This window comes from Xenopus laevis, chromosome 3L (genome assembly GCF_017654675.1).
Source record: "Xenopus laevis strain J_2021 chromosome 3L, Xenopus_laevis_v10.1, whole genome shotgun sequence".
Classification (NCBI taxonomy): Eukaryota; Metazoa; Chordata; class Amphibia; order Anura; family Pipidae; genus Xenopus; species Xenopus laevis.
Window position 1 is genome coordinate 143204804 of NC_054375.1, and position 25145 is coordinate 143229948.

Below are 25145 nucleotides of genomic sequence, written 5' to 3' on the forward strand. Positions count from 1 at the left end.
TTACAATAAATTATTCACCCTTTGTGTTCATTTATAGCCTTTTAACCCTTATTTTAAACAAGATAAAAAAAAATTCGTAAGTGATTCAATTGCAACTGTAAGGGGCCGATTCACCAAGGGTCAAATATCGAGGGTTAATTAACCCTCGATATTCGACTGGGAATTAAAATCCTTCGACTTCGAATATCGAAGTTGAAGGATTTTAGCGCAAATAGTTAGATCAAACGATCGAAGGATTATTCCTTCGATCGAACGATTAAATCCTTCGAATCGAAAGATTCGAAGGATTTTAATCCAACGATCAAAGGAATATCCTTCGATCAAAAAAACTTAGGAAAGCCTATGGGGACCTTCCCCATAGGCTAACATTGAGTTCGGTAGGTTTTAGATGGCGAACTAGGGGGTCGAAGTTTTTTCTTAAAGAGACAGTACTTCGACTATCGAATGGTCGAATAGTCGAGCGATTTTTAGTTCGAATCCTTCGATTCGAAGTCGTAGTCGAAGGTCGAAGTAGCCCATTCGATGGTCGAAGTAGCCCAAAAAACACTTCGAAATTCGAAGTTTTTTTACTTCGAATCCTTCACTCGAAGTTAGTGAATCAGCCCCTAAGTGTACATTTTAGACTTTAATATAGACTTTTAGATTTTAATATATTGTGTAATAATATGCATCAATGTGGTCTGTATAAGGGAAATTGTCTCATTTTTATCATGTAAGGAGTTAATAGAATCTTGTGATAGTGTTTTAGAGAAATAACGTTTTTTGAAGGGACTTGTTGAAAAAGAAAAAAACGATGGGAGATAAATCAACAGCAGAGAGCAGGAAACGTCATCGCTCAGGAGGAAGCCGATAGGCGAAACGCGTCAGCGTGATTACGCTCTCAGCTTGCAGAAGCGCCGAGCGTGTTTACGCCCGCCATTTGGAGAAGCGTCGCTCGTGATTTTTAAAAAAAAGTTGTGTTGCTAACCTCACTACCCCTTAGTTACGGATCCACCCACCCATGTTTTTTTCTTCTTTTTTTCTCTTGTTTTTTTTTTCCTCTTGTTTTTTTCTCTTGTTTAAAATAAGGGTTAAAAGGCTATAAATGAACACACAGGGTGAATAATTTATTGTAATACACAATCGTATATTTCTCTGTGTCACAGTGAAGGAGTGTTTTAATAAGTATTGGAGGACACTGTGGGTGTGTTTTATTTAATATTGAAATTACTACACTATATAAACTTTCTGTTATTTCCCCTCCCCTCTGAGGGATACAGCAACATCGTCTGTTTCTGTGAACTCTTTTAGATCTGTATGGGAAACTAGAATGGCAGAAATAACAAGTAATGTCCACAGGGCATCATTTTGTGATTGGTGTATTGTTAGAGTGACATACCCAGCCGTATTAGATAATATGGTATTGGGATAATATATTGTGTGTATATACATGATGCATACAAAGCTCTAATGAGAACAATTGTCACCGTAAAAGACTGATTTGATCTGAGCAAAACAAAAGTTTTGAACTTTGGTAACTTGGTGTAGGAAGACCACATAGGGTTAAGTACTAAGGGGGCTGGGGATTATTTTTATTCAGTGGGGTTCAAGAAGCTTAGTTTATTGGTCCTTTCTTCAAACATGGGTGTCTTTAAAGGAGAACTAAAGCTTAACTAAACAAGTAGCTAATAATGTTGTATGTTATGTTTTGTGCCTCTGTACCAGCCCAAGGCATCCACAGCCCTTTAGCAGTAAAGATTTATGTCTCCAAAGATGCCCCAGTAGCTCCCCATCTTCTTTTCTGCTGATTCACTGCACATGCTCTGTGCTGCTGTCACTTACTGAGCTTAGGGACCCACTCACAATATACAGTACACATAGAATATAAATGTCACAATATAAGGCTGATTAGTAATTAATACAGATAATTACTACATGGCAGCACAGAAACCAGTGCAATTAGCATCAGAATTTAATAATCAGCAAACCTGTAACATCAGCTTATATTACAGGGGAAGCTCATTTTCTGCTGGATAATTAGTGACGAGCCCTAAGCTTAGCTTCTCAACAGCTGCTCAGAGCCCACTGAGCATGTGAGTGTCACAGACACTTTCCAAGATGGTGACCCCCTGCATCCAAGCTGACGACGTTAAAGTCAATGGACATCCAAATAGTATTGACGCGTGGCAATTTTGGTGCAAGCGACTTTTCGCGGGTGAATTTTCGTGGGAGATTCTAATTTATTTGCCAGCGGAGAAACCTGGAAATTCGCTGCGAATTCATGCCAGGCGAATTTATTCACCCATCACTAGTCCTGGATCATTGCTGCTGTTGAGAAGCTGAAACTTTAGGCTGGTGCAATAAGTTCTGTATATAAAATATGGCATTTTAAGCCACATTCATTTTTAGGGTTTAGTTCTCATTTAAAGGGGTTGTCCGCCTTACAGAGCATTTGTTTTTTAGATGGGATCAGTGACCCACCCATGTGTAAGCGGGAAAGAATCAGAAGAAGAAGTCAAATAATTCTACAAAAAAAATTTGATTCAATGTTTTTCCAAAAAATTTCCCAATTGACTCCAAATGGGTTCTATGAGGTACCCCATAGGCTAAAACAACAATTCGACAGGTTTTAGATGGTGAATGGCCGAAGTCGAATCTTTAAAGGTCATCAGAAAACATGTTAGTGCTACTCCAGCAGAATTCTGCACTGAAATCTGTTTCTCAAAAGAGCAAACAGATTTTTTTATATTCAATTTTGAGATCTGACATGGGGCTAGACATTTTGTCAATTTCCCAGCTGCCCCTGGTCATGTGACTTGTGCCTGCACTTTACGAGAGAAATGCTTTCCGGCAGGCTGTTGTTTCCCCTACACAATGTAACTGAATGTGTCTGAGTGGGACCTGGATTTTACTATTGAGTGCTGTTCTTAGATCTACCAGGCAGCTGTTATCTTGTGTTAGGGAGCTGTTATCTGGTTACCTTCCCACTGTTCTTTTGTTTAGCTGCTGGGGGGGAGGGGGGGTGATATCACTCCAACTTGCAGTACAGCAGTAAAAAGTGATTGAAGTTTATCAGAGCACAAGTCCCATGACTTTGGACAGCTGGGAAATTGACAATATGTCTAGCCCCATGTCAGATTTCAAAATTGAATATAAAAATAATCTGTTTGCTCTTTTGAGAAATGGATTTCAGCGCAGAATTCTACTTGAGCAGCACTATGAACCAATTCATTTTGAAAAAAAATGTTTTTTTCCCATGACAGTATCCCTTTAAGTACATGATGAATTTCAAAATAAGAATTTTCAAATTTTTTTCAAATTCTAATCGAATTTGGACTATTCCCTAGTCGAAGTAAACAATAATTAGCTCAAAATTCAAATTTCTGAAATTCGAATTTTCACTTAGACCTGTGATAAATCTACCCTTTAGAGGCAGAGTTTTTTTAAAACTCCCATAAACGCCCATGAACTTTAAATTTGACCGATTGAAAATTATTAATAAAATCAAATTTTTAAAACTCGGAGGAATAGAATTGACCCCAAAACTCGAATCGAATTTGATTTTAAAAAACGCGAGTCGAGTTTTTTTTCTCCAAAAAAACTTGAAAGTCAGGAAGGCTGCAAACAACTCCAAATTGATTTCTGAATCTCTCCCATTAACTTAAACAGCAATTCTGCAGTTTTTAGGTGGCGAATAGTCGAATTCGAGCTCTTAAGGGCCAGAATATGCTAAATCTTGAAAATCAAATTCGAATTTTTTTTAAAATAGTAATCGAATTTCAATAACTTGACAATTTTGACAGTTTTTTACATAGTTACATAGTTAAATTGGGTTGAAAAAAGATATACCCATATCTATACTCACTATAGAGTTTAGTATCACAATAGCCTTTGATATTATGTCTGTCCAAAAAATCATCCAAGCCATTCTTATAGTCATTAATAGAATCACCCGGCAGTGCATTCCACAACTTCACTATCCTCACTGTGAAGAACCTTCATTATTTGGTTCCTCATTTGTGTAGACAGAGAAAAAATATGAGTTCAGAATCTGTGCTTTTATTTTGTTTTCATCAACCAGCTGAACCCCCTCTGATATTAAAGGTCCCACCCCTTCCTGCTTAAATTATTTTATTATTAACATATTTAACAAATAATTTTGGATTATTTTTACTGCTTGCTGCAATATCCTTTTCCAAATCAATTTTAGCTCGCCTTATAGCTTATTTGCATGATTTATTGGCCATAAAATAACTCGAATTCGAATTTCCAATTTGACCCATAATTTATCATGGACAGGGTTGGACTGGGCCAACTGGACACTGGGAAAAAAACAGACCTGATCCCTGACTGCCCTCCAACATCGCTCCCAAACTGCCCTCCCTCCCCCGATCTCACCAAAGTAAGTTGAATATGTAGGAGGGAAGGGGCTGGCTGTGAGTGAGTGAGTGAGTGGGCAGTGGGTGCCCCAGAGGATGTGTGGGGTCCCTGGGGAAGGAGTCCCAATAGGCCTTGCACTCCTCAGTCCAACCTTACCATAGAGATCCATCCTAAACAACACGGTGACCTATTTTTGGATCCCAGCCCATATATTAATACCCACCCCAGAAAGCTGAGATATCAGTTGACAACATCACTCAAGGATTTCATGCAACAATTTATTGTAGAACAAAGATCTTAGAGCTGTAGGCAAGCAATTCTTTGTGGAAGACATGTGGCTGTGCCTACAACACACACAATGTTAAGGCTGAGCTGACCTGTATCTTCTATAAACTTCATTTGCTTTAACAAGTCTCTTCTCTGGGGGGTATTTGGTTCAGAGTGTCTGAATTTAGACTGCCTCATCCTTGTTATTAGGAGATCTTGTGGACATTGACCTCTAATAATTTGTGGTGCTCATACGACTGACGTCCATGTCTCCAAAACTGTCATTTATTTCTCACAGAATGATTTTTCCTCAAAAGTGCAGTCTCTATCGTTCCACTTTCTGCCCAGCAAAATGTGAACACAGTCTTCTTTTCCACCGGCATTAAATGGCTCCCCCTTCATCCAGAATCTGCAGGAGAATTACAACTGAGTTAAATTAGGAAATTTTATGTATAAAACAATGGTGCCATGAGTCACGTTGTCCAACATTTCAGTATAACACTGACAGGGAGCAGATAGATAGAGAAAAAAATTATTTTCACTCATATTATTAAAGAATATACATACAGTATTATAGTACATTCAATATGTCTCAATATATACAAGAAGAGATTGTTAACCAGAAGGATTACAATGCATTACTATAGTGGCCTGTATATAAAAATAAAGCTATAAATCCAGGTATGAGATCTGTTATCCAGAAACCCTTTATCGGGAAAGCTCCAAATGATGTCAAGGCCATCTTCCAAAGAATCCATTTTAATTAAATACAGTAGTTCAAAATTGTAAAATGAATTCTCCTTTTCTCTGTAATAATAAAACAGTGCCTCGATCCCAGCTAAGATATAATGAATCCGTATTTGTGGGAAAGCAATCCTATCTGGTTTATTTAGGGGCAGACTTATCAAAGGTTGAAGTGAAAATTCAAATTAAAATATAATCTAATTTCAAGCAAATTTTTGTGTACTTCAACTAGGGAATTTGAATTTGAAAAAAAATTTAAAATTTGAATTTCAAAATTTATCATGTACTGTCTCTTTAAAAATTCGACGTTGACTATTCTCCATCTAAAACCTGCCGAATAGCTTTTTTAGCCTATGGGGGACCTCCTAGTACCTATTTGGAGTCAATTGGTGGACTTTGAAAAATTTAATGGTTTTTTTTGGAAAAACTTCTAATCGAATTCAATCGAATGCGCTGTTACTTCGATTTGTACAATTTGAATTTGGCCGAATACGGACCTATTTATCGAAAATGGACCTAAAATGTTGAAATTATTTTTAGCAGACTTATAGGGGAATGTAATAAAAGGCACAAAGAGAAAAACAATTCGCACCAATAAGAATAAAAATTCACATCAGCAATGTAATATTGTTCCTTAAACTGTTATTTCATTGCGAATTTGAATTGCGCACGTTTGAGAAGTGCTTGAAAGTGTTTTAATCCCTTGGAGCAAACATAACAATGTTTTCATTAAGAAATGTTATTAAATTTACTAAGCATTGGCGCAAACTTTCTTCCACTGTCAGAAGTGGTCGCTAAACAGTTTCCGGGTTCCCAAAAGCTACATTAAATTCGCACATATATTCCATTCCCCTTTAGGATATAAAATTCCAAATTACGAGAAACCTTTATTTGGAAAAAAAAACCCAGGTCTAGAGCATTCTGGATAACAGGTCCCATACCTGTCAATAAATGAAGAAAAATAAAAAGCACTGAGTAAAAATTAAAGACATTCATTGAAACAGTGAAAACAATGTTCATCTCCTTTGCCCCTATGAATTATTTTGACTCACGTCAATTTCGACACCTGCTGCAGTTTCACTGATTTATTCGGCGGTGGCGAAATGCGGAAATTCGAAGTGAAAATTAGTGCCTGGCAAATTAATTCGCCCATCACTATATTTGATTTATATCTGAATTGATCGCCTCAAATTGTGCTTGAACAATATATTCATTTGTATAGGAGAGATCACTTTATTTATGTAAACTAATCCTCTGGATATGTTGGGGGGCCCTAAAATGAATGTGGGGTCCAGTAAAATCTGGTAACGCCACTGATGGTGGGGTCTATTTATTAACTATGCAATTAGTACTCTGTGTGGCAAACTTGCACTTGGGTAGTGATGGCTGAATAAATTTGCCCGGCATGGATTTGCGGTGAATTTCCAAGTTTTTCCGCCCGCGAATGTTTGCGCTACGATGCGGTGAAAATTCGGTTGCAATTTGGTTGCCATAGGTCACTGCCTAGGTGCAGATTTGCCCAGTGTTTATAAATGAGCCCCTGTATGTCTCAAGGTATTTATCAAGGTGTGTATTTTCTTTTACAATACACACACACACATATATATATATATATGTGTGTGTGTGTGTGTGTGTCCACTTTATTATAGGTCTAAAGTTCTACAACACCCCACCTCCAACATACATGAGAGTCCTGCCCTGAAGATAAAGAGTCACATGCAAGTTAGTGGAAGTTATTGCAGGAATAGCACTCCAATGTGCTGAGGACCAGAGACAGATTCTTACCCATCTGATACATTATGGATTGTTCCATCCACCCATCTCCACTCATTCCTCTGAGCCCTTCTGAGACCAATCCAAACGTCTGACCTGTTAGCAATACTTTCAAGGAAGTTCTAGGGAAGCAGAAGACACGTCTCATTACTGGACCAGGGTAAGACACTCATATTACTACATATTAACACTTTTACAAAGCCAAAACCTCCAACGAGATTGGCACGTGAGAACTAACAATGAATTGTGCATCTGGTACATACAGGGATAGTAACCCAGTCTAGCTTCACATTTCTGAATATGTCAAATTAAAAGATCCCTTCCCAGCTACAGTGAGGTGATCCCAGTGGTGGCCAATAAAAGGGCAACCGTGTTTGGGATTTTTAACCTTGAACCTTGAAAGTAAGTTGCAGGTAAAGCTTAGCCCCGGAGTAAAATGTATAATTAAGCAATAGAATTTTTAGGGGCAGATTTTTCAAGGGTAGAATTTAGAGTTTATTTTTTTAAACTCAAAATTCGACCAACTAAAATTTATGAAAAAAATTTGAATTTTTCAAACTCAGGTGAATGAGATCGACCCACAAATTTGAATCAAATCGAATCGAATTGAATCGAATTCGAATCTGATTCGATTCAAGTTTTTTCTCTGAAAAAAACTTGATTTTCAGGAAGGCTGCACACAACTGATCCCAGGACGTCCCCCATAGGCTAAAACAGCAATTTGAATTCTTAAAGGGCCATTTCGAAAATCGAATTCAAATTTTTTTAAAAACTCAAATTGAATTTTAACTATTCCCTAAAAAACTAAAAAATTTCAAATTTGAAATTCGAATTTTCACTTCGACCGTTGATAAATCTGAATAAGATGAAAGTTGAGTGTATGACTCGCCAGACCAGGGATGGTTTTTAATGTAGTTGGCCATATTAAATTATGTTATCCAGAAAGCTCCAAATTACAGAAAAGCCGTCTCCCATAATGTTATCCAAATGATCCAAATGGTTAAAAAATTATTTCCTTTTTCTCTGTAATAATAAAACAGTGCCATGTACTCAATCCCAACTAAGCTATAGGGTAACTCCACAGGCGATTTCAACGCGATCTGACGCGCTGTGCAAAAATGCAGGCGTCAAGTTGGATGTGAAGTAAATAAGGTAAGAGATGGAAATGTTGGATGAAGTCACAGCGCTCATCTGACGAGACACGACTGTCGGAGGCAAACGCAGTGTGCAGCGTCTGCATCTGACAGTCGTGTCACGTGGGGCGAACGCTGCGACACCATCCGACGTTCGTGTTGCTTACCGGATTTCCATCGCATCCAAATCGATGCCTCCATTTTTGTGTTGCATGGTGAATCACGCCGAAATCGCCCATGGAATTCAACCCATAATCAATCTTTATTAGCGATGCACCGAATCCAGGATTTGGTTCAGGATTCAGCCAGGATTAGGCCTTTTACAGCAGGATTTGATTCGGATTCTGCCAATCCTTCTGCCCGGCCGAACCGAATCCAAATCCTAATTTGCATATTTTGTCACAAATCAAGGAAGTAAAACATGTTTCCTCCTTCCCACCCCTAATTTGCATATGCAAATTAGGATTCAGATTCTATTCAGTATTCGGCCGAATCTTTCGCGAAGGATTCAGGCTCAGCCAAATCCAAAATAGTGGATTCGGCGCATCCCTAATCCTTATTGGAAGCAAAACCAGCCTATTGGGTTTATTTAGAGGCATATTTATCCCATAAACTCGAAATTCGGAAAAAAAAATGACCAATCACAATGTATTAAAAACTATGAATTTTTTAAACTTAGGTGAATCGAATTCGATTCGAGTTTTTTCCACCAAAAATAAATATATTTTTTTTAAATAAATTTAATTTTCAAAAGTCCACCAAATGACTCCAAATTGGTTGTAGGAGGTCCCCCATAGGCTAAAACACCAATTTGCCAGGTTTTAGATGACGAATAGTCGAACTTGAATTCTTACAGGGACAGACTTTAGTGATTGGCGAATTTATTCGCCAGGCGCGAATTTGCGGCGAATTCGCGCGTTTCGCCGCGAGCGAATAAATTCGCGAAACGCCTGCAAAAATTCGCCGGCGTCAAAAAAATTTTTCCGAAAAAATGGACGCCGGCGCCAAAACGGGCGCCGGCGTCGAAAAAACGTTTCGCGAATTTTTTGCCGTTTCGCGAATTTCGCCCGAAATTCGCAAATTTTTCGGCGAAGCGAAACGGAGCAAATTCGCCCATCACTAGGGACAGTACATTATAGATTTTGAATTTCGAATTTTTTTTAAACTCAAATCGAATATGGACTATTCCCTAGTCGAATTACACTAAAATAAACTTGAAATTCGAATTTGAAAAATTCAAACTTTCAATTTGACCCTTGATAGATCTGCCGCTTAATGTTTACATGACTTTCTAATAGACTTGCGGTATGGAGATCAAAATAACGGAAAGATCCGGTTTCTGGAAAACTCAATTTCCTGTGCATTTTGGATAAAAGGTCCCAAACTTGTACAAGGATAATCTAATAAATCTATGATTCTAAAGTCTAACTCAGCACCCTCTTGATTTTGGGTTGGGTTTATGTTATGTAAAATCCAGTATAGATCATTGTTCTGATATTAGGAAGGACTGGTGTTAGCGCAATATACAGGGACTGTAACCTTGATGCAGAATATTTTATTTCACGGGTTCATTGTCTTTGTGGCAGTGATTTTTTTCCCCTTGTTTTCTCCTTGGGGAGATGGGGCCTGGATAGTGAGATGTCTATAGTGGATAGAGTCAGTGACTTACCTGTTCCATCTCACTGTTGATAATTACCAGGTTACTGTTCAATTTTTTACAAAAGGTCTGGGCATCTGTCCAGGTCATCTCTGAGACAATGTAATAACAGCTGCCCCCAAATGCTCTCCAGCCAGGATCACACTGACCATTCTCTGAAAGACAAGACAGAGTTTGGGTCTGTACGAGTTCAAATCAATTGTTGCGCTGACTTTTTTGTTACTGCTGCATATGCAGGTGAAAGGTGTGGACCCTGGAAAGAAAGCATCTCAATAAAAAAAATCAACATTTTTAAGCGCAGATTTATCAAGGGTCAAATTGAAAAATCTAATTTTTAAATTCCAATTCCGAGCTAATTTTAGTGTACTGTGACTAGGAATTAGTCCAAATTTGATTCGAATTTGAAAAAAAAAAAAAAATTATCATGTAAAAATTCAACCTCGACTATTCACCATATAAAACCTGTGAAATTGCTGTTTTAGCCTATGGGGGACCTTTTAGAACCTATTTGGAGTCATTTGGTGGACTTTGAAAAATCTAAGTTTTTTTTTAAAATACTTCTAATCGATATCGATCAACTAAGATCCGAATTCGATTTGAACGATCAAATACAGCCGATTCACTCGAATTTAAACTAAAAAATAAATAATAAACGTAATAAAATAAACTTCGGTTGGTCTTTTTTTATTCGAATTTCGAGTTGATGTTGAGTTTAAAAAAACGTCCATCACCTTGAAATTCTACCCTTGATAAATCTGCCACTTAGGGCAGTACACTAAAATTAGCTCGAAATTCGAATCTACATTTTTTTTGACCCTTGATAAATCTGCCCCATAATGATAAATAATTGTGTTTTTTGAAAACTGCAATAAATTGCACCCAAGTTTATGGTGGAGAAGATCCATTGAAACCAATAAAAACCATAATAAACAAGGGTATTGATGACACATATATTGTGCACATGCTCAGTGTGGTCTGGGCTGCTTAGGGATCGTCATAAATTACCAAAACAGCACAAGTCAAATAATATCTGCCAGAAGCCGATACAACAAGACTGATTAATAATCAGAATATGCAGACTGCACTGGGTCCTGTGTTGTCATGTAATCTAATGTGGATTTTATATTTGTTGTATTGTTTAATACAAACTTTCTCCAACTCTGCAGAACCAGTGGCTGCAGCAAAAAATCCTCCAAATAAAATCCCAGTTTATCTGTTTAAATCTGGCTCCATGATCTTTGTCCCTGCAGCTGGAGTTGGAAACAGTAAAGGGGATATAAAGGCAAAAATAAAATCCAATACAAATCTCTACACAGTCGCCAAACAAACAAAGCTGCTTGAGTTCTGCATGGCTGGGAAGTAAGGCGGGGGCTCCCCCTGCTGTTCATAAGTATGATTGTTTCCCTGCTCAGCAGTTAGGGACCGTCTGACAATTCCTATCCACAGCAGTAAATGAAGGGAGAATTTTACTGCATGTAGTCAGGTTTCTTATAAAAATGATACACATCTTTTTAATTAAAGTATATTGAAGATAGGTTTCTTTTAAATTAAAGAAAGTAAAAATGGGATTTTATTTTTTTGCATTTACATGCACTTTAAGGGGGATATACAGTAAATGAGCTGGAGAGAGTGCAAAGTGTTACTGATTGATGTAGGCAAGACATAGGGACTAGCCTTGATCACTGCTCCTTGTAAATTAATACAGAGGCAGACAACTAAACTGGAAAAGAGAATGGAACGGTGAAATAAAAAGGGAAGACTGTCAACGTTGGACTTATTGAAGGACAAGACATTTGAAAGTTACACTGAGACCTTACTGGCTGAGAAACTGAAAATAGGAAGAACTGTTGTGTCGGGTTGTTATTATTATTATTGTATACATATAGTGAGCTAGCATCATTTCTTCCTGAAACACACTCTAACTATTGTCTTTTGAAATGTCATTTTCAGAAAGGCTTACGTCACAAAAAAAGGAAACATCCGACCACAACCAGTGAATCGGGACTTCAAGAAGGAAGCCAAATTTATTACAAAACCTTTCATGAACAGGAAATTGCACCTAGTCATTTCCAGAAGACAACATAATGTTACATCAGTTAAAATTAATAAATAAATACTTGAGGTATTCCATATAATAGGTCTTTCTGTGATTTGGATCTCCATACCTTTAGTCTACTCTAGACCTTAAGGGGCAGATTTATCAAGGGTCGAATTCGAAGTGAAAAAAACTTCAAAATTCGACCATCGAACAGGGTAGTCCGACATTCGAAGTCGAAGGATTTTTAAGATCGTATGATCGTACTTCGAATCATACGATCGTACAATTTAATCCTACGATTTTACAAAAAAATCCTTCGACTTCTCAAAACTTAGCCAAATACTGGTTCTAGGTTCTAGGAGGTCCCCATCGGCTAACATAGTAATTCGGCAGGTTTAAGGTGTCGAAGTGTCGAAGTCAAAGCTTTTTAAAGAGATGGTCGAATTTGTGACGTTTTTTCAATTCAAATCGAAGTCGAATTTGGCCTATTCGATGGTCAAAGTACCCAAAAATTACTTCGAAATTCGAAGTTTTTTCATTAGAAAATTCACTTCGACCTTTGATAAATCTGCTCCTAAGTCTACTAAAAAATTATTTAAACTTTAATGAAAACCCAATGGGATTGTTTTGTCTCCGTAATTATATCTAAGTTTTGGATGAAGTATACTGTTTTGTTTTTTTATTACAAAGAAAAAGGAAATCATTTTTAAAAATGTGAATTATTTGATTAAAATTGAGTCTATTGTTGATGGCCTTCCTGTAATTCAGAGCTTTCTAGATAACAGATCCTATATCTGGTTTATCATGTTCACCAATGTATTATCTTAAAATTAAATATTATGATTGTCAAACCTCTCTGCTAATTTGCCCTATTTTTATCACACCTTTATAAAGAGGCTTTTAAGGAGCCTATTTATTATGCTGTGTAAAACTAAATTCGGTGTAAAAAGCTGTGCAAAACAAATGGCAAATTTACCAAGCTGTGTGTTATTTTACGCCATGTTAATGCCAGATTTTTCGCCGTTATTTTACACTGCTTCACGCCTTTGTAAGTAATTTCTGGTGGAAGACCTTTGTAAGTAAGTTCTGGACAAAGGCAGGGGCGTAACTACAGAGGAAGCAGACCCTGCGGCTGCAGGGGGGCCCAGGAGATACAGGGGGCCCCATGAGGCTCTCATTGATGAGCAATTTCAACATATATTGTTAAAACAGGACAAACACTGAATATGTTGGGGGCCCTAAAATTAATTTGCTGTTGGGCCCAGCAACATCTAGTTACGCCACTGGTCAAAGGCCATTTTTTACACCACATAATAAATACAGTATGTCCCTAGGGGGCAGATTTATCAAAGGTTGAAGTGAAAATTTGAATTAAAAAAGCTTGAATTTCGAGTTAATTTTTGTATATTTTGACTAGGGAATAGTCGAAATTCGATTCGAATTTGCAAATAATTCTAAAATTTGAACATCCAAATTTATCATGTACTGTCTCTTTTGACTTTGACTATGTTTTAGCTTATGGGGGACCTCCTAGAACCTATTTGGAGTCAATTGGTGGACGTTGAAAAACCTGAGGTTTTTTTTGGAAAAACTTTGATTCATACGATTCGAATGCGCTATTACTTTGATTCCAATTCGGACGAATTCGAACGAATACGGACTATCCACCTGCAACTTCTATTTTTTTAAAAAAAAATTCCATTGGTCTTTTTGAATTCGAATTTCGAAGTTTTTCATCTTCTAAATTCGACCCTTGATAAATCTGCCCCTTTAAGTGTACATTTTTGGATATCTGAAAGCATTTAATGCTTGGATAATGCTACAAATATATGCTAGCACGCAACATGGTATCGATATTTATGGTTTCTTTGAACTCAAGAAACTCGTTTGAGGTTTGTAGCTACAGTATGTGACTATTGGGCAAGTTTCTGCTAAGATTCGGTAGAAGATCATTTTCATGTTATTTTATGCTTTCTAATACAACTAGCAGTACAGGTATGGGATTCGTTATACGGAAACCTGTTATCCAGAGAGATCCGTTATCCATATTAATCAAGCGATTTCCTTTTTCTCTGTAATAATAAAACAGTAGCTTGTACTTGATCCCAACTAAGATGCAATTAATCCTTAGTGGTCAGCCTATTGGGTTTAATTCATTTTTCAATATTTTTTTTAATAGACTTAAATCCAGAAAGCTCTGAATTACGGAAAGAGTCTCCCATAGACTCCATTATAATCAAATAATCCAATTTTTTAAAAATGATTTCCTTTTTCTCTGTAATAATAAAACAGTAGCTTGTACTTGATCCCAACTAAGATATAATTAATCCTTATTGGAAGCAAAACCAGCCTATTGGGTTTATTTAATGTTTACATGATTTTCTAGTAGACTTAAGGTATGAAGATCCTAATTACAGAACTATCCATTATCCGGAAAACCCCAGGTCCCAAACATTCTGGATAACAGATTCTATACCTGTACTACTATTGTTATTACATTGAGTTAGACGTAGTTGTATTCTGAGACTTTTCTTACATAGTTACTTACTTTTTCGTATTGTCTGCAAGATGTCCTTCTTTATATCGTCCACAGCCTCTGATACACGGGAATCTGAAAAGAAGAGATGTCAATGGGAAAACCATCTTCCCCAAGTCTAATGTAAGGTGTGGACTTCTGTTCCTTTGAATCTATTTATGACCCTGTATGGACTGTTCTGCATTGTTGTTTTACCCACACGACCCGATCAAACTGTTGTATTTAAAAGCCACAAAAGTAGGAGCAAAGTCTTGTGTAGAAAAAGTAAACCTAAAAGCAATTTTATTCAAACAATAGGTTGTCCATAAATAAGAGTGTTTTCTAGCCTAGATCCTCTATATAACACACAAACAAGCCCATGTGTGTAATCCAGCCAAATATTTTGAGTGTAATGTAAGATTTTGCGTATGTTGTAGTTATACTTAAACAATATGTTGCTGCTGGGGATTGTTTTGCTTGATGTCTGGGTGAAACTCACAGTATATAAATCTGAGACTTAGGATTATCAGGGAAATGAAGATAAAAAGCAGCAGGGGCACCAGAACCATCAGGAGTCTCCTCTGTCTCCTCTCTCCTTCTTTAAGTTCTTTATAAATTTGCCTCATTTTCACTGTAAGCTCAGCTCGTTCCATCTCGTTTGGGAAATTTGCATATGCTTCATGTTTTCCTGGGTATTTTAAAAATAATATTCTCAGCCAAGGTGAATTAAGAGCACAGGTTCATTGCAATTATTGACTCACCACAAGCAGAGAACTGGTTCATGCATTAATACCTGGCCCTCTCATTCTCAAAAGAAAAAGCTGATGCATTTGCATACATGTGAGAGGGACTGGGTACCAGTTTGTTTTAGTTAGTTAGCAATGAGAAAGTTGCTATATTAAATAGGGGGGAGTGTAATAAGTAGAATAATAAATTTTTTGTAACTACTGTTACATTTAGGTGGCGCTGTTGGGTAAGGAGAAGTAGTAGTAGTTAGATTAGATAGTGATAGGTTTGATTTGTGGAGCTCCCTAAATGTGATGAGAGTTAGTGGTAGAGTAATAAGTCAGACAATTAAGGCTCCATTGAGGAGTGAGGAATGGACCAGTGTCCTGGCAGTACCTCGCCCAGATAGGGATCCAATGGAAGAGTGACTTGGTTAAGTAGGGCCAAGAGTCTCAAAAGCAAGGCTGACCCCTGTGCTGAAAGTCACGTGATACTCCACTAAAGCATGTACTATAATCCTTATGGTGTGACGGTGGTGTAGACACTATTCGGCCAAGTATTTCAAGAAGTCACCACGTTACATACAGACAGTACTGTAGTGAGCGATTCCCAAACCTCCACAGTTGGGAGTCACTTCTAAAACTTGTAAACTAGTAAACTGAGTCATGTCAGGGTTTAAAGGAGAATTCAACCCTAAAAAACTCGACCCCCCTACCCTACACAGACCCCAGCCCTCCCCCCAGCCTAAGTGTTAGCCAGAGCCCCTACCCCCCTATCCTAGATAGACCCCCTCCCTCCTCCCCCCAGCCGAATAGTTGCCCTGGGCAAATGCCCCTAACGTTTTACTTGCCCCTCGTGCAGATTCAGGCATCGGAGTCCACGGGCGCCATCTTCAGCTGCTTTGGTAATCTTCAGAATGAGACCGGCGCTTCAGCAATATTAGTGAGTTTCGGCGCATTCACAATTGTCGCAAAACAGAAAATGCTCCAACTGCGCATGTGCCGATACGTCGGTCTGATTCTGAGAAGAAGAAGAAGATGGCCCCCATGAATTCCGATGCCTGAATCTGCACCGAGGGGCAAGTAAAACGTTAGGGGCATTTGCCCATGGCAACACTTTGGCTGGGGGGGGGGAGGGAGGGGGTCTATCTAGGATAGGGGGGTAGGGGTTTTTTTAAGTTTTGGGTTGAATTCTCCTTTAAACCTCTAATGCAGAAATGCAAAAACAGCATTTTTGTAACATTTCATTCTACAGCAGTGCATGCTAACATGTTTGTGGTCTAATTTTCTGGGAGAAAAAAACCCTTATCAGCAATGTAAGTCGCGTGCCAAGTGTTTGCCTCACTACAAACAGTCAGCCCCCCGACTCTTGTGGTTGATGTGAGTTGCAAAAGACATTTCACTGGCAGCTGTGGGGAGTTTAAAGGAGAACTAAAGCTTAACTAAAGAAGTGGGTAGAAATGTTGTTCATTATGTTGTTCTGTACTAGACAAGGGAACCACATCCCTTTAGCAGTAAAGATCTGTGTCTCCAAAGATGCCCCAGTAGCTCCCCATCTTCTTTTCTGCTGATTCACTGCACATGTTCTGTGCTGCTGTCACTTACTGAGCTTAGGGACTGATACACAGCACATTAGCATCAGAATTTAATAATCAGCTTATATAGCATACACACCTCATTTTCTACTTGATAATTTGTGATGACCCCTTAAGATGAATTTCTCAACAGCTGCTCAAAGCCCACTGAGCATGTGCGTGTCACTGACACTCCTAACAAAATCCAAAATGGGAAACTCCCACAACTTTGAAGGCCTGGATCATTAATACTATAGCGAAGCTGAACCTGTCTGGGGTAATAAGTTCAATATATACTGTACAATATGACATTTCTAGCCATATTCATTTTTAGGGTTTAGTTCTCCTTTAACCACTGAGCAGAGGAAGGAAATAGGAGCAGTCACAGTAAAGGAAATGATACAGCCATGGGTAATATCATATATATATGTAGCTAAACAGATATTTAGATACAGGTAGATACGTATTGTACAGAGTTATCCAACCTTTTAACTCATTATCACAAACTATGGGGCCGATTCACTAACTTCGAGTGAAGGATTCGAGGTTTTTTTGGGCTACTTCAACCATCGAATAGGCTACTTCGACCTTCGACTACGACTATCGAAGGATTCGAAGTAAAATCCTTCGATCATTCGATCGAACTTTCGGCGCTAAATCCTTTGAATTCGATATTCGAAGTTGAAGGATTTCAATTCCCAGTCGAATATCGAGGGTTAATTAACCCTCAATATTCGACCCTTAGTGAATCAGCCCCTATGTGTAACATGAGTGTAAAGTAATGTAATTGTCAGAAAATATTGATTTTACTTCTGAACCCCCTACTGGCACTTGTTATGTGTAAATTGATATATGAATATAATACACAAAAGCCATGAATATCTTGTAAATTATATCCTTATAAACGGTGACTAGTGATGTCATCAGTTATAAACGGTGAGTAGTGATGTCATTTCTGTCACATGACTCACTGAAATTTGTGTATTATAATTAATAAAGTACCCCCAGTTGTAAAATATGAGGATATTAGAAGTTACCTCGGAGTTCCATGACCTGTATAAAAACACTCGGCCTTCGGCCTCGTGTTTTTATATGGTCATGAAACTCCTCTGTAACTTTTAATATCCTTATATTTTTCAAGAGGGGGTACTTTATTCACTATATATTAACAGCGGCCCATGGCACTAGTTCTATTACCTTCCATTAACTTTCTAGCAGACAGATCTATTGAGTATATTTGGCTCATTGTATTTTTCCTGCCACCATTCATAGAAAGCAGAAATAGAAAATATGAACGAGGGAGAAAAAAAATAAAAAATCTTGCCAGGTTTTAGGTGGTGAGCTTTTTATGTTATTTTTTAAAATCCAATCTGGAAAAAAGATCCGGCAATTAAATAAAAAAAATATAAATCAATCAATCTCTCTTGCAGTATTTTCCTTTGAACTGCCCAATGCTGAGCTAATAAATCAGCCTTGTAATGCCTAAATGCCCCAAATAATGAGACAAAATGATTCCTTTTAAACTGGAAACTGTGGTGTTAAATGGAGGAAAGCTGATTTCAGCTAAATTGTTCTGCAGTCAGATGAGCAGTGCAGGGAATAGCAAAGTAAAGACAGATGCTGCTTTCTGTAGCAACGGCATTTACAAATAACCTTAACTATTGGTGAACAGTGTATGAATATGTATTGGGTTACAAAAGTAGAAGAGATTATTGAAACAAACAGCCCAGTGCAGGTTTAAGAGGAGAGTGGCCACTATCACATAAATATGGCTAATGGAAGGGTATAGGCTTCTCCCTGCTCTGTTCTTCTCTCCATATTAATAACACAGACATATTCCCATTATATTTATATTTCTCCCATCCCAGTCCCTTGATCTATTCCTTACCTCTGTCCATCTTGTGCCAATGGATTGGAATGTCTTTCTGCCCAGTTGACTGGTTCCTTCTCAGTGTTGTTCTGCCTCCTCCGTGTCACATACAACTGCTCCCTGGGTCTCCACTTCTGCTTTCCCTCAGTATTTCTTAAACCTCCCTGTTCTTTCCTGTTATTATTACATAAGAAACCTTTTTGTTTATGCTTATCTCTAACCCTGTTACTGGCCTGTACCTCGATGTAAAACTATAGGATCTATTAACCAAAATCACTGAAACATCATAATCCCATTTGCCATAGAGCCCTACTATATATAACCCATTATATTCCAAGCTCCTAGATTCTTAGGGGCAAATTCACTAACCGACGAAAATTCGCCAGCGATGGCTTTGTGCACATCGCAACACTTTGCCAGGCTTAAATTCGCCTGGACAATGCTAATTCACGAAGATCCGAAGTTGCGCACAGGGTACCGAACGCTGGCGAAATTACGCTCAGCAGTTCGAAGTTACGCTAGCATTGGCTAATTAGCATACGGCGTGCAGTTAAAGTACAATGGACGTATATACTGCAGCAAACACATTACATTACACAAGGCCAGGGAACCTTAATAAAATTATATAAAGTTGTTATAATGCCCTACACATGTGCCCACAGTATAGTTTAGGTGCCATATGTTAGCAAATGTAGGGGGTTTTTTGGGACTTAAAAATGTTCAACTTGTTTTTGAGGAACTCCTATCTACTCTATTGCACTTCACCTGGTCTGAGGCGGCGAAGGCAAGTCTGGCGATAGAGGTAACGGTCAGTAAAATCAAAAACTTTGTGAATTTGCGTAGTAACGCTCTTTCGCCAGACAGAAGATTTGCCTGGTATTAGAGTGCGAAGTTGCACCAGAGTCCATCTCCTTGGTGAAATGACGCCAGCGAAATGACGCCAGCTACCGTTAGTAAATCAGAGAAGTGCCGAAATGACGCCACGCTGGCGAATTTTCACCAGTGTTAGCCACTTCGCCCTTTAGTAAATTTGCCCCATAGGGTCAAATTCACTAAAGGGTAAATTATTGCCTGCAGAGGCTTCGCCAAACTTTGCGCCACTTCGCCAGATGTGAATTTGCTACCATTATGCTAATTCACTAAAATGGGAAGTTGTGTCTCAGCAGCCGAACTCTGGTGAAGCTTCACTACTGTAAATTCATCAGCATGAGCATTTCATAGCAAACGTTCACTAACATTCATTTCTGTCTAGTGAAACGTCGTTAGTACTCTTACGCTTAGGTCAATTTGAATAGGGCTGATACATATAGGTCATATATATGTCTTTATTAGAGATGTTGGTGCAAATGCTTGAAGTGGCTACTTATTATTACAAATGTCCAAGGAAGCAAAATACAGACAAAAGAGATCCTCTAATGCTCTAGACATGAGCCCACCATGTCCCTCAAAAGGTTTAAAAAAATATTATAACAAAAAATGTTAACAGTTATACCTTTTAAAGACAATCCCACTTTAAAATATGGAAAAACTAATTTTGATTAAAAAAAATAATTTGAAAAAACGCCAGCCTTTTTTTAGAGCTTTTATGACATTTTGGCATACAGGATATGATGTCACTGACATAAGATTGAGGAGGATGTAGCTTCTTCTTATCAGTTCACCAGCTTTAAGCTGGCGTAGGAAACTCTGGAGAAAGGGGTAACGTAATGGAAATTTTGCACTTTAGTGAATTTGCAGAGTAATGATCGTATGCCGTAAAGAAAATTGCCTGGAGATAGGGCGCAAAACTTCTTTAGCAATGTACTTTAGTGGCTATCAATGTACTTTAGTTGTTAGCGCTACTGGGAGAAACTTACGTAGGTGTGCCAGCAAATGTACATTCTACTTTACACTTTGACCCTAAGGGGAAGTCACTAAAGAAAATTCGCCAGAAATCCAATCCGCAGGGACATCGCCAATTTACTAACAGGCGTAAAGCCATTCATGAAGCTCCAGTTCCCAAAAATAAACAGGAGCTGCAAGCATTTCTTGGCCTATTACGTTTCTACCATTCCTTCTTGAAAGACAAAGCTACTGTGGCTGAGCCACTGCACAGACTACTGTACAAAAATGCTATCTGGAAGTGGTCAGTAGCGATGGGCGAATTTGCGGGGAATTTGCGGGGAATTTGAGCGATTCGCCATCGGCGAATAAATTCACGAAATGGCGCGTAAATTTGCTGGTGAAAATTCGCCGGCTTCCAAAAAATTGGTTTTTGGACGCGACGCAATTTCGCCAAAAAATGGACGCCGGCGTCAAAAAAATGGATGCCAGCGTCAAAAACTAGACGCCGGTGCCATTGATTTATGCTTTCAAAGTTGGCTACAGGGGGTCACCATCTTGTAACTTTGTTATACATTTTTCCAAGACTAAGACTGTGCACATGCTCAGTGTGGTGTGGTCTGGTCTGGGCTTAGGGATCGTCATAAACAAAGCTGCTTGAGTTCTGCGTGGCTGGGAAGTAAGGCGGGGGCTCCCCCTGCTGTTCATAAGTATGATTGTTTTCCTGCTCAGCAGTTAGGGACCATCTGACAATTCCTATCCACAGCAGTAAATGAAAGAAGAATTTCACTGCATACAGTCAGGTTTCTTATAAAAACAGTACACATTTTTTAATTAAAGTATATTGGAGATAGGTTTCTTCTTCATTAAAGAAAGTGAAAATGGGATTTTATTTTTTTTGACTTTACATGCCCTTTAAGCCATTGTGGCTGTGAGTTAAGAAATTCCATGAGTATTTGTATGGCAGAAGTTTTGCTATTATTACTGATCACAAGCCAGTATTGAGTCTGTTAAAGAATAAGGGGCCTACTGCACAGATATTTTCTTCACACATGCTGAGATGGAGTTTGTTGCTGAATGCTTATGACTATGAGTTGCAGTACCACCCAGGAAAATAGATACTGTAAATAATGCAGATGCTTTAAGTCATTTACCTGTAAACACTCCTGATTTTCGAGTACAGGCCTTATCTGAGGTCCTCATGCTAGAGTCCTTAACTAGTCCCCCTCTGCAGGCATCAGATATTGCCCGCATGACAGCTACTGACCCAGTATTGTCTCGAGTGTTGAACTGGGTATAGAAGAGGTGGCCAAAAATAAGTTTAAAAGAAGAGTTTACAACATTTACATTTACACCAGTGGAGATACAACCAACTAGCACATTATATTAACAAACTAGAGAAGCATACTTGGGATAGACCCCTCACCCAATGGGAGCAGCTCATGGAGAAGGAATTGGAGACTGGGAAACCCCTAGCAAAAATTTATAACCTATTAGTAACTCGAGAAAACCATAATTTTAAAGTATTCAGTCGAGAATGGGAGAAAGAACTGGGAGCTATAGCCACAGAACTAAAATGGGACAAAATATTCAAATACAATAATAAGATGTCGAAGGTTTCAAAAACACAGGAAGCAGTATATAAACTGGTAACCAGGTGGCATTATACACCTAGTAAAATTAGCAAAATGTTCCCCCAATCATCGGATCTATGCTGGAGGTGTAAAAAATCGGTGGGGAACCACCTACATATTTGGGTTACGTGCCCTCTATTGGACGCTTACTGGAAACGGATATTAGAAAGTATATATAGTATTACAGGTATAAAAATCCAGAGGGAAGATAGTATAATGATCATGTTATATATAAACAAAGAAAAACAAACAATGTTAGAAGACCCGCTTACCTTCCATTTAATTCAGATGGCAAAATCATTGATCCCGAGGAACTGGAAGTCTGAACTTCCCCCGTCATATGAGGACTGGATGAGGGCTGTAAGAGAAATTAGTTTACTAGAGGAACTAACACATATTTCGCAGAATAAAAGTAAGAGGTACTGGGAAATATGGTCACCCTGGCATAAATATTTGAAGGATTTCTGTGGTAGATAAGCAATGAAGATTTGATAAGCTATAGGTACATGCTTTTGAATTCTCACTATATATTTTGCCCTCTATTAATAACGTGCTTAATAATTTGCTTATAAGCATACTGTCTAGGCATTCTATAAAATACAGGTTCAGAAATATGTAATACATAGAGTTCAAGTGTATATACATGTAAGGATAACCACATCACCCCCTTATTATTTTTTCTTAACTCCCCTTTCTTTTTTTTGTACCCCTGAAAATCGAAAATAAAGAAATTTAAAAAAAAAAAAGAGTTTACAACATTTAAGAAATGCCAGCATGAACACTCTACATACAAAGGTTGCCTTTTGTGGGGAATAGAGTGGTATTTCCCAAAGCAGGGGAAAACCATATTCTGAAAGTCTTACATGAGAGTCACCCAGGTATTATGAAAGCCCTTGTAGAAGTTATGTCTGGTGGCCTAAAATGGATGAATGTATTGAAAAATGGGTAAAAAATTGTGTTAATTGCCAGACCAACCACCATGCTCCTTCTAAGGCCTGGGTACATCCATGGGAGATGACACGGAACCCATGGTCTCAGGCTTCATATCGATTTTGTAATGCCTTTTCTTCCTTCTGGCTGATTCCTTTTCCAAATGGCTGGAAGTTGTTCCAGTGGCTTCTGCAACCAACCATGCAGGCATTCAAGTGTTGAGAAAGTTGTTTGCCACACATGGACTCCCAGACACAACTGTATCTGATAACTGAGCGCAGTTTACATCATCAGACTTCAGAGCATTTATGGAAAGTAACCTTATTCGTCATGTTACAACAGCACCATTCCATCCATCCCCAAATGGACAAACTGAGTGAATGGTCCAGACTACAAAGGATACATTAAAAAGGATAATTGATGGTGACTGGAATTATAGACTGGCAAAATTTTTGTTGCATCAGCACATAACCCCTTCTGATAGCACTGGCTGCAGTACTGCAGAACTTTTGATGAACCAATGGCTTAAAACCTGTTTGGACAGACTGAATCCCGACTTGGCTTCTGATGTACTTAATAAACAGGAAGATCAATTCCATAAAAATGCACAGGCCTCCACAGTGAGAACGTTTGAAGCAGGCAATAGTGTGTATGCCAGAAATTATTCACTGGAACCAAAATGGATACCAGCAGTCATCATTGAAGCCACGGGTCCTGTCTGTTACAAGGTTAAGACTTTAGATGGCTATGTTATTCGAAGACACGTTGATCAGTTGGAAAAATGAAGCATCACATACAGAACGCCCAGAATTTTACAAGCAAAGCCAAAGGGTTAGTACTGGCCCTGGGCACATAAGAAACTATGGTGTCCTATGATCAGTGCTTGAATTGGGACGGGATGCGGCGGTATGCCATCCCACCACTTCTTTTTTTCCACCAAATTCCAACCAGGCGGGATGCAAAGATTTTGCATACCGGAGCGGAGCTTTAATGCGCTCCGAATACGGAAAGCATTTTAAGATGACTGCCCGCAATGCAGAAAGATCTGTTCCACTTCCTGCAGAGAAGCTCACCTGCCGAAGATGTCACAAGCAGCACACCGGTGTCAGTGCCGGGCCTGCCGGCCTTAAGACATCTGCACCCAATAGGGCTCTCACTTCCCCTCTTTTCCCTTTTGTGTACAGCCAGTGACCGGAATGCTCCTCGGCCTGAAGCAGACAGGGCCGCCATCAGGGGGGGACAGGGGGGACAAGCGTACCGGGCCCGGGCATGAAGGGGGGCCCGGCAGCGCTAAATTTTTTGAAGATCCGGGCCCCCCTTACGAGCGCCCGAGCCGTACGTCCTCCCTCTAAGTTGCCGAATGCGGAAGTGCCGAAAAGCCGAAGCCGATCCGCCGAAAAGACCCGAAGTCACGGAAAGACCCGAAGTCACGAAGCGCTGAAAAGACCCGAAGTCACGAAGCGCCGAAAAGACCCGAAGTCACGAAAACAGCCGAAGCCGAAGTCCTGAAGTGGCGCAAAGACCCGAAGTCACGAAAGGAGGCGAAGTTGAAGTAGTGAAGCCATGAGTTCAATTCTACTGAACACCAGTTTGTGTATTTTTTTTTTTTTTAATCCCCTGGCCACCAATGTATTATTTTAATATTCTATAGGCCCCTGCCACCAATCTTTTTGTAAAAAAAAATTTTTTGGGGCCCCAATTTTTTTTAACTTGTAAGGGGGCCCTGACACTTTTTTTCTTTTTTTTTTCAAAAAATTTTTTTTTTTTTTTAATTTTTTTTGGGGCCCCAATTTGTTTTTAACTTATAAGGGGACCCCTGCCACCAATGTTTTTTTTTTAAAAAAAAACATTTTTTTTAAATTTTTTTTTTTTTTTAATTTTTTGGGGCCCCAATTTTTTTCAACTTGTAAGGGGGCCCCTGCCACTTTTTTTTTTTCAAAAAAAATTAAAAAAAAAAATTTTTTTTTTTGGGGCCCCAATTTGTTTTTAACTTATAAGGGGGCCCCTGCCACCAATGTTTTTTTTAAAAAAACATTTTTTTTTACATTTTTTTTTTGGGGCCCCAATTTTTTATAAGGGGGCCCTGACCATCAATAGCTTTTTAT

General features: G+C 38.6%; 1 protein-coding gene across 1 annotated transcript; it reads right to left on the reverse strand.

The window, feature by feature from the left end:
- Window positions 1-4623: 4623 nt before the first annotated feature.
- Window positions 4624-18838, reverse strand: LOC108711671 (hepatic lectin). The gene is made up of 6 exons (XM_018253619.2): window positions 18674-18838; window positions 14986-15174; window positions 14520-14582; window positions 9946-10088; window positions 7156-7265; window positions 4624-5035 (listed from the first exon to the last, which is right to left on the reverse strand). The coding sequence occupies exons 1-6, from the start codon at window positions 18681-18683 to the stop codon at window positions 4912-4914; spliced, it is 639 nt and encodes a 212-aa protein (XP_018109108.1). The 5' UTR covers window positions 18684-18838; the 3' UTR covers window positions 4624-4911.
- Window positions 18839-25145: the final 6307 nt, after the last annotated feature.

Excerpts from the sequence above, each read along its gene's own strand:
- LOC108711671 (XM_018253619.2), bottom strand. Across the intron at positions 7,266-9,945 it reads TCAACAGTGAGATGGAACAG|AACTTCCTTGAAAGTATTGC; the intron begins GTAAGTCACTGA and ends CTGCTTCCCTAG. Across the intron at positions 5,036-7,155 it reads ATCCATAATGTATCAGATGG|ATTCTGGATGAAGGGGGAGC; the intron begins GTAAGAATCTGT and ends ATTCTCCTGCAG.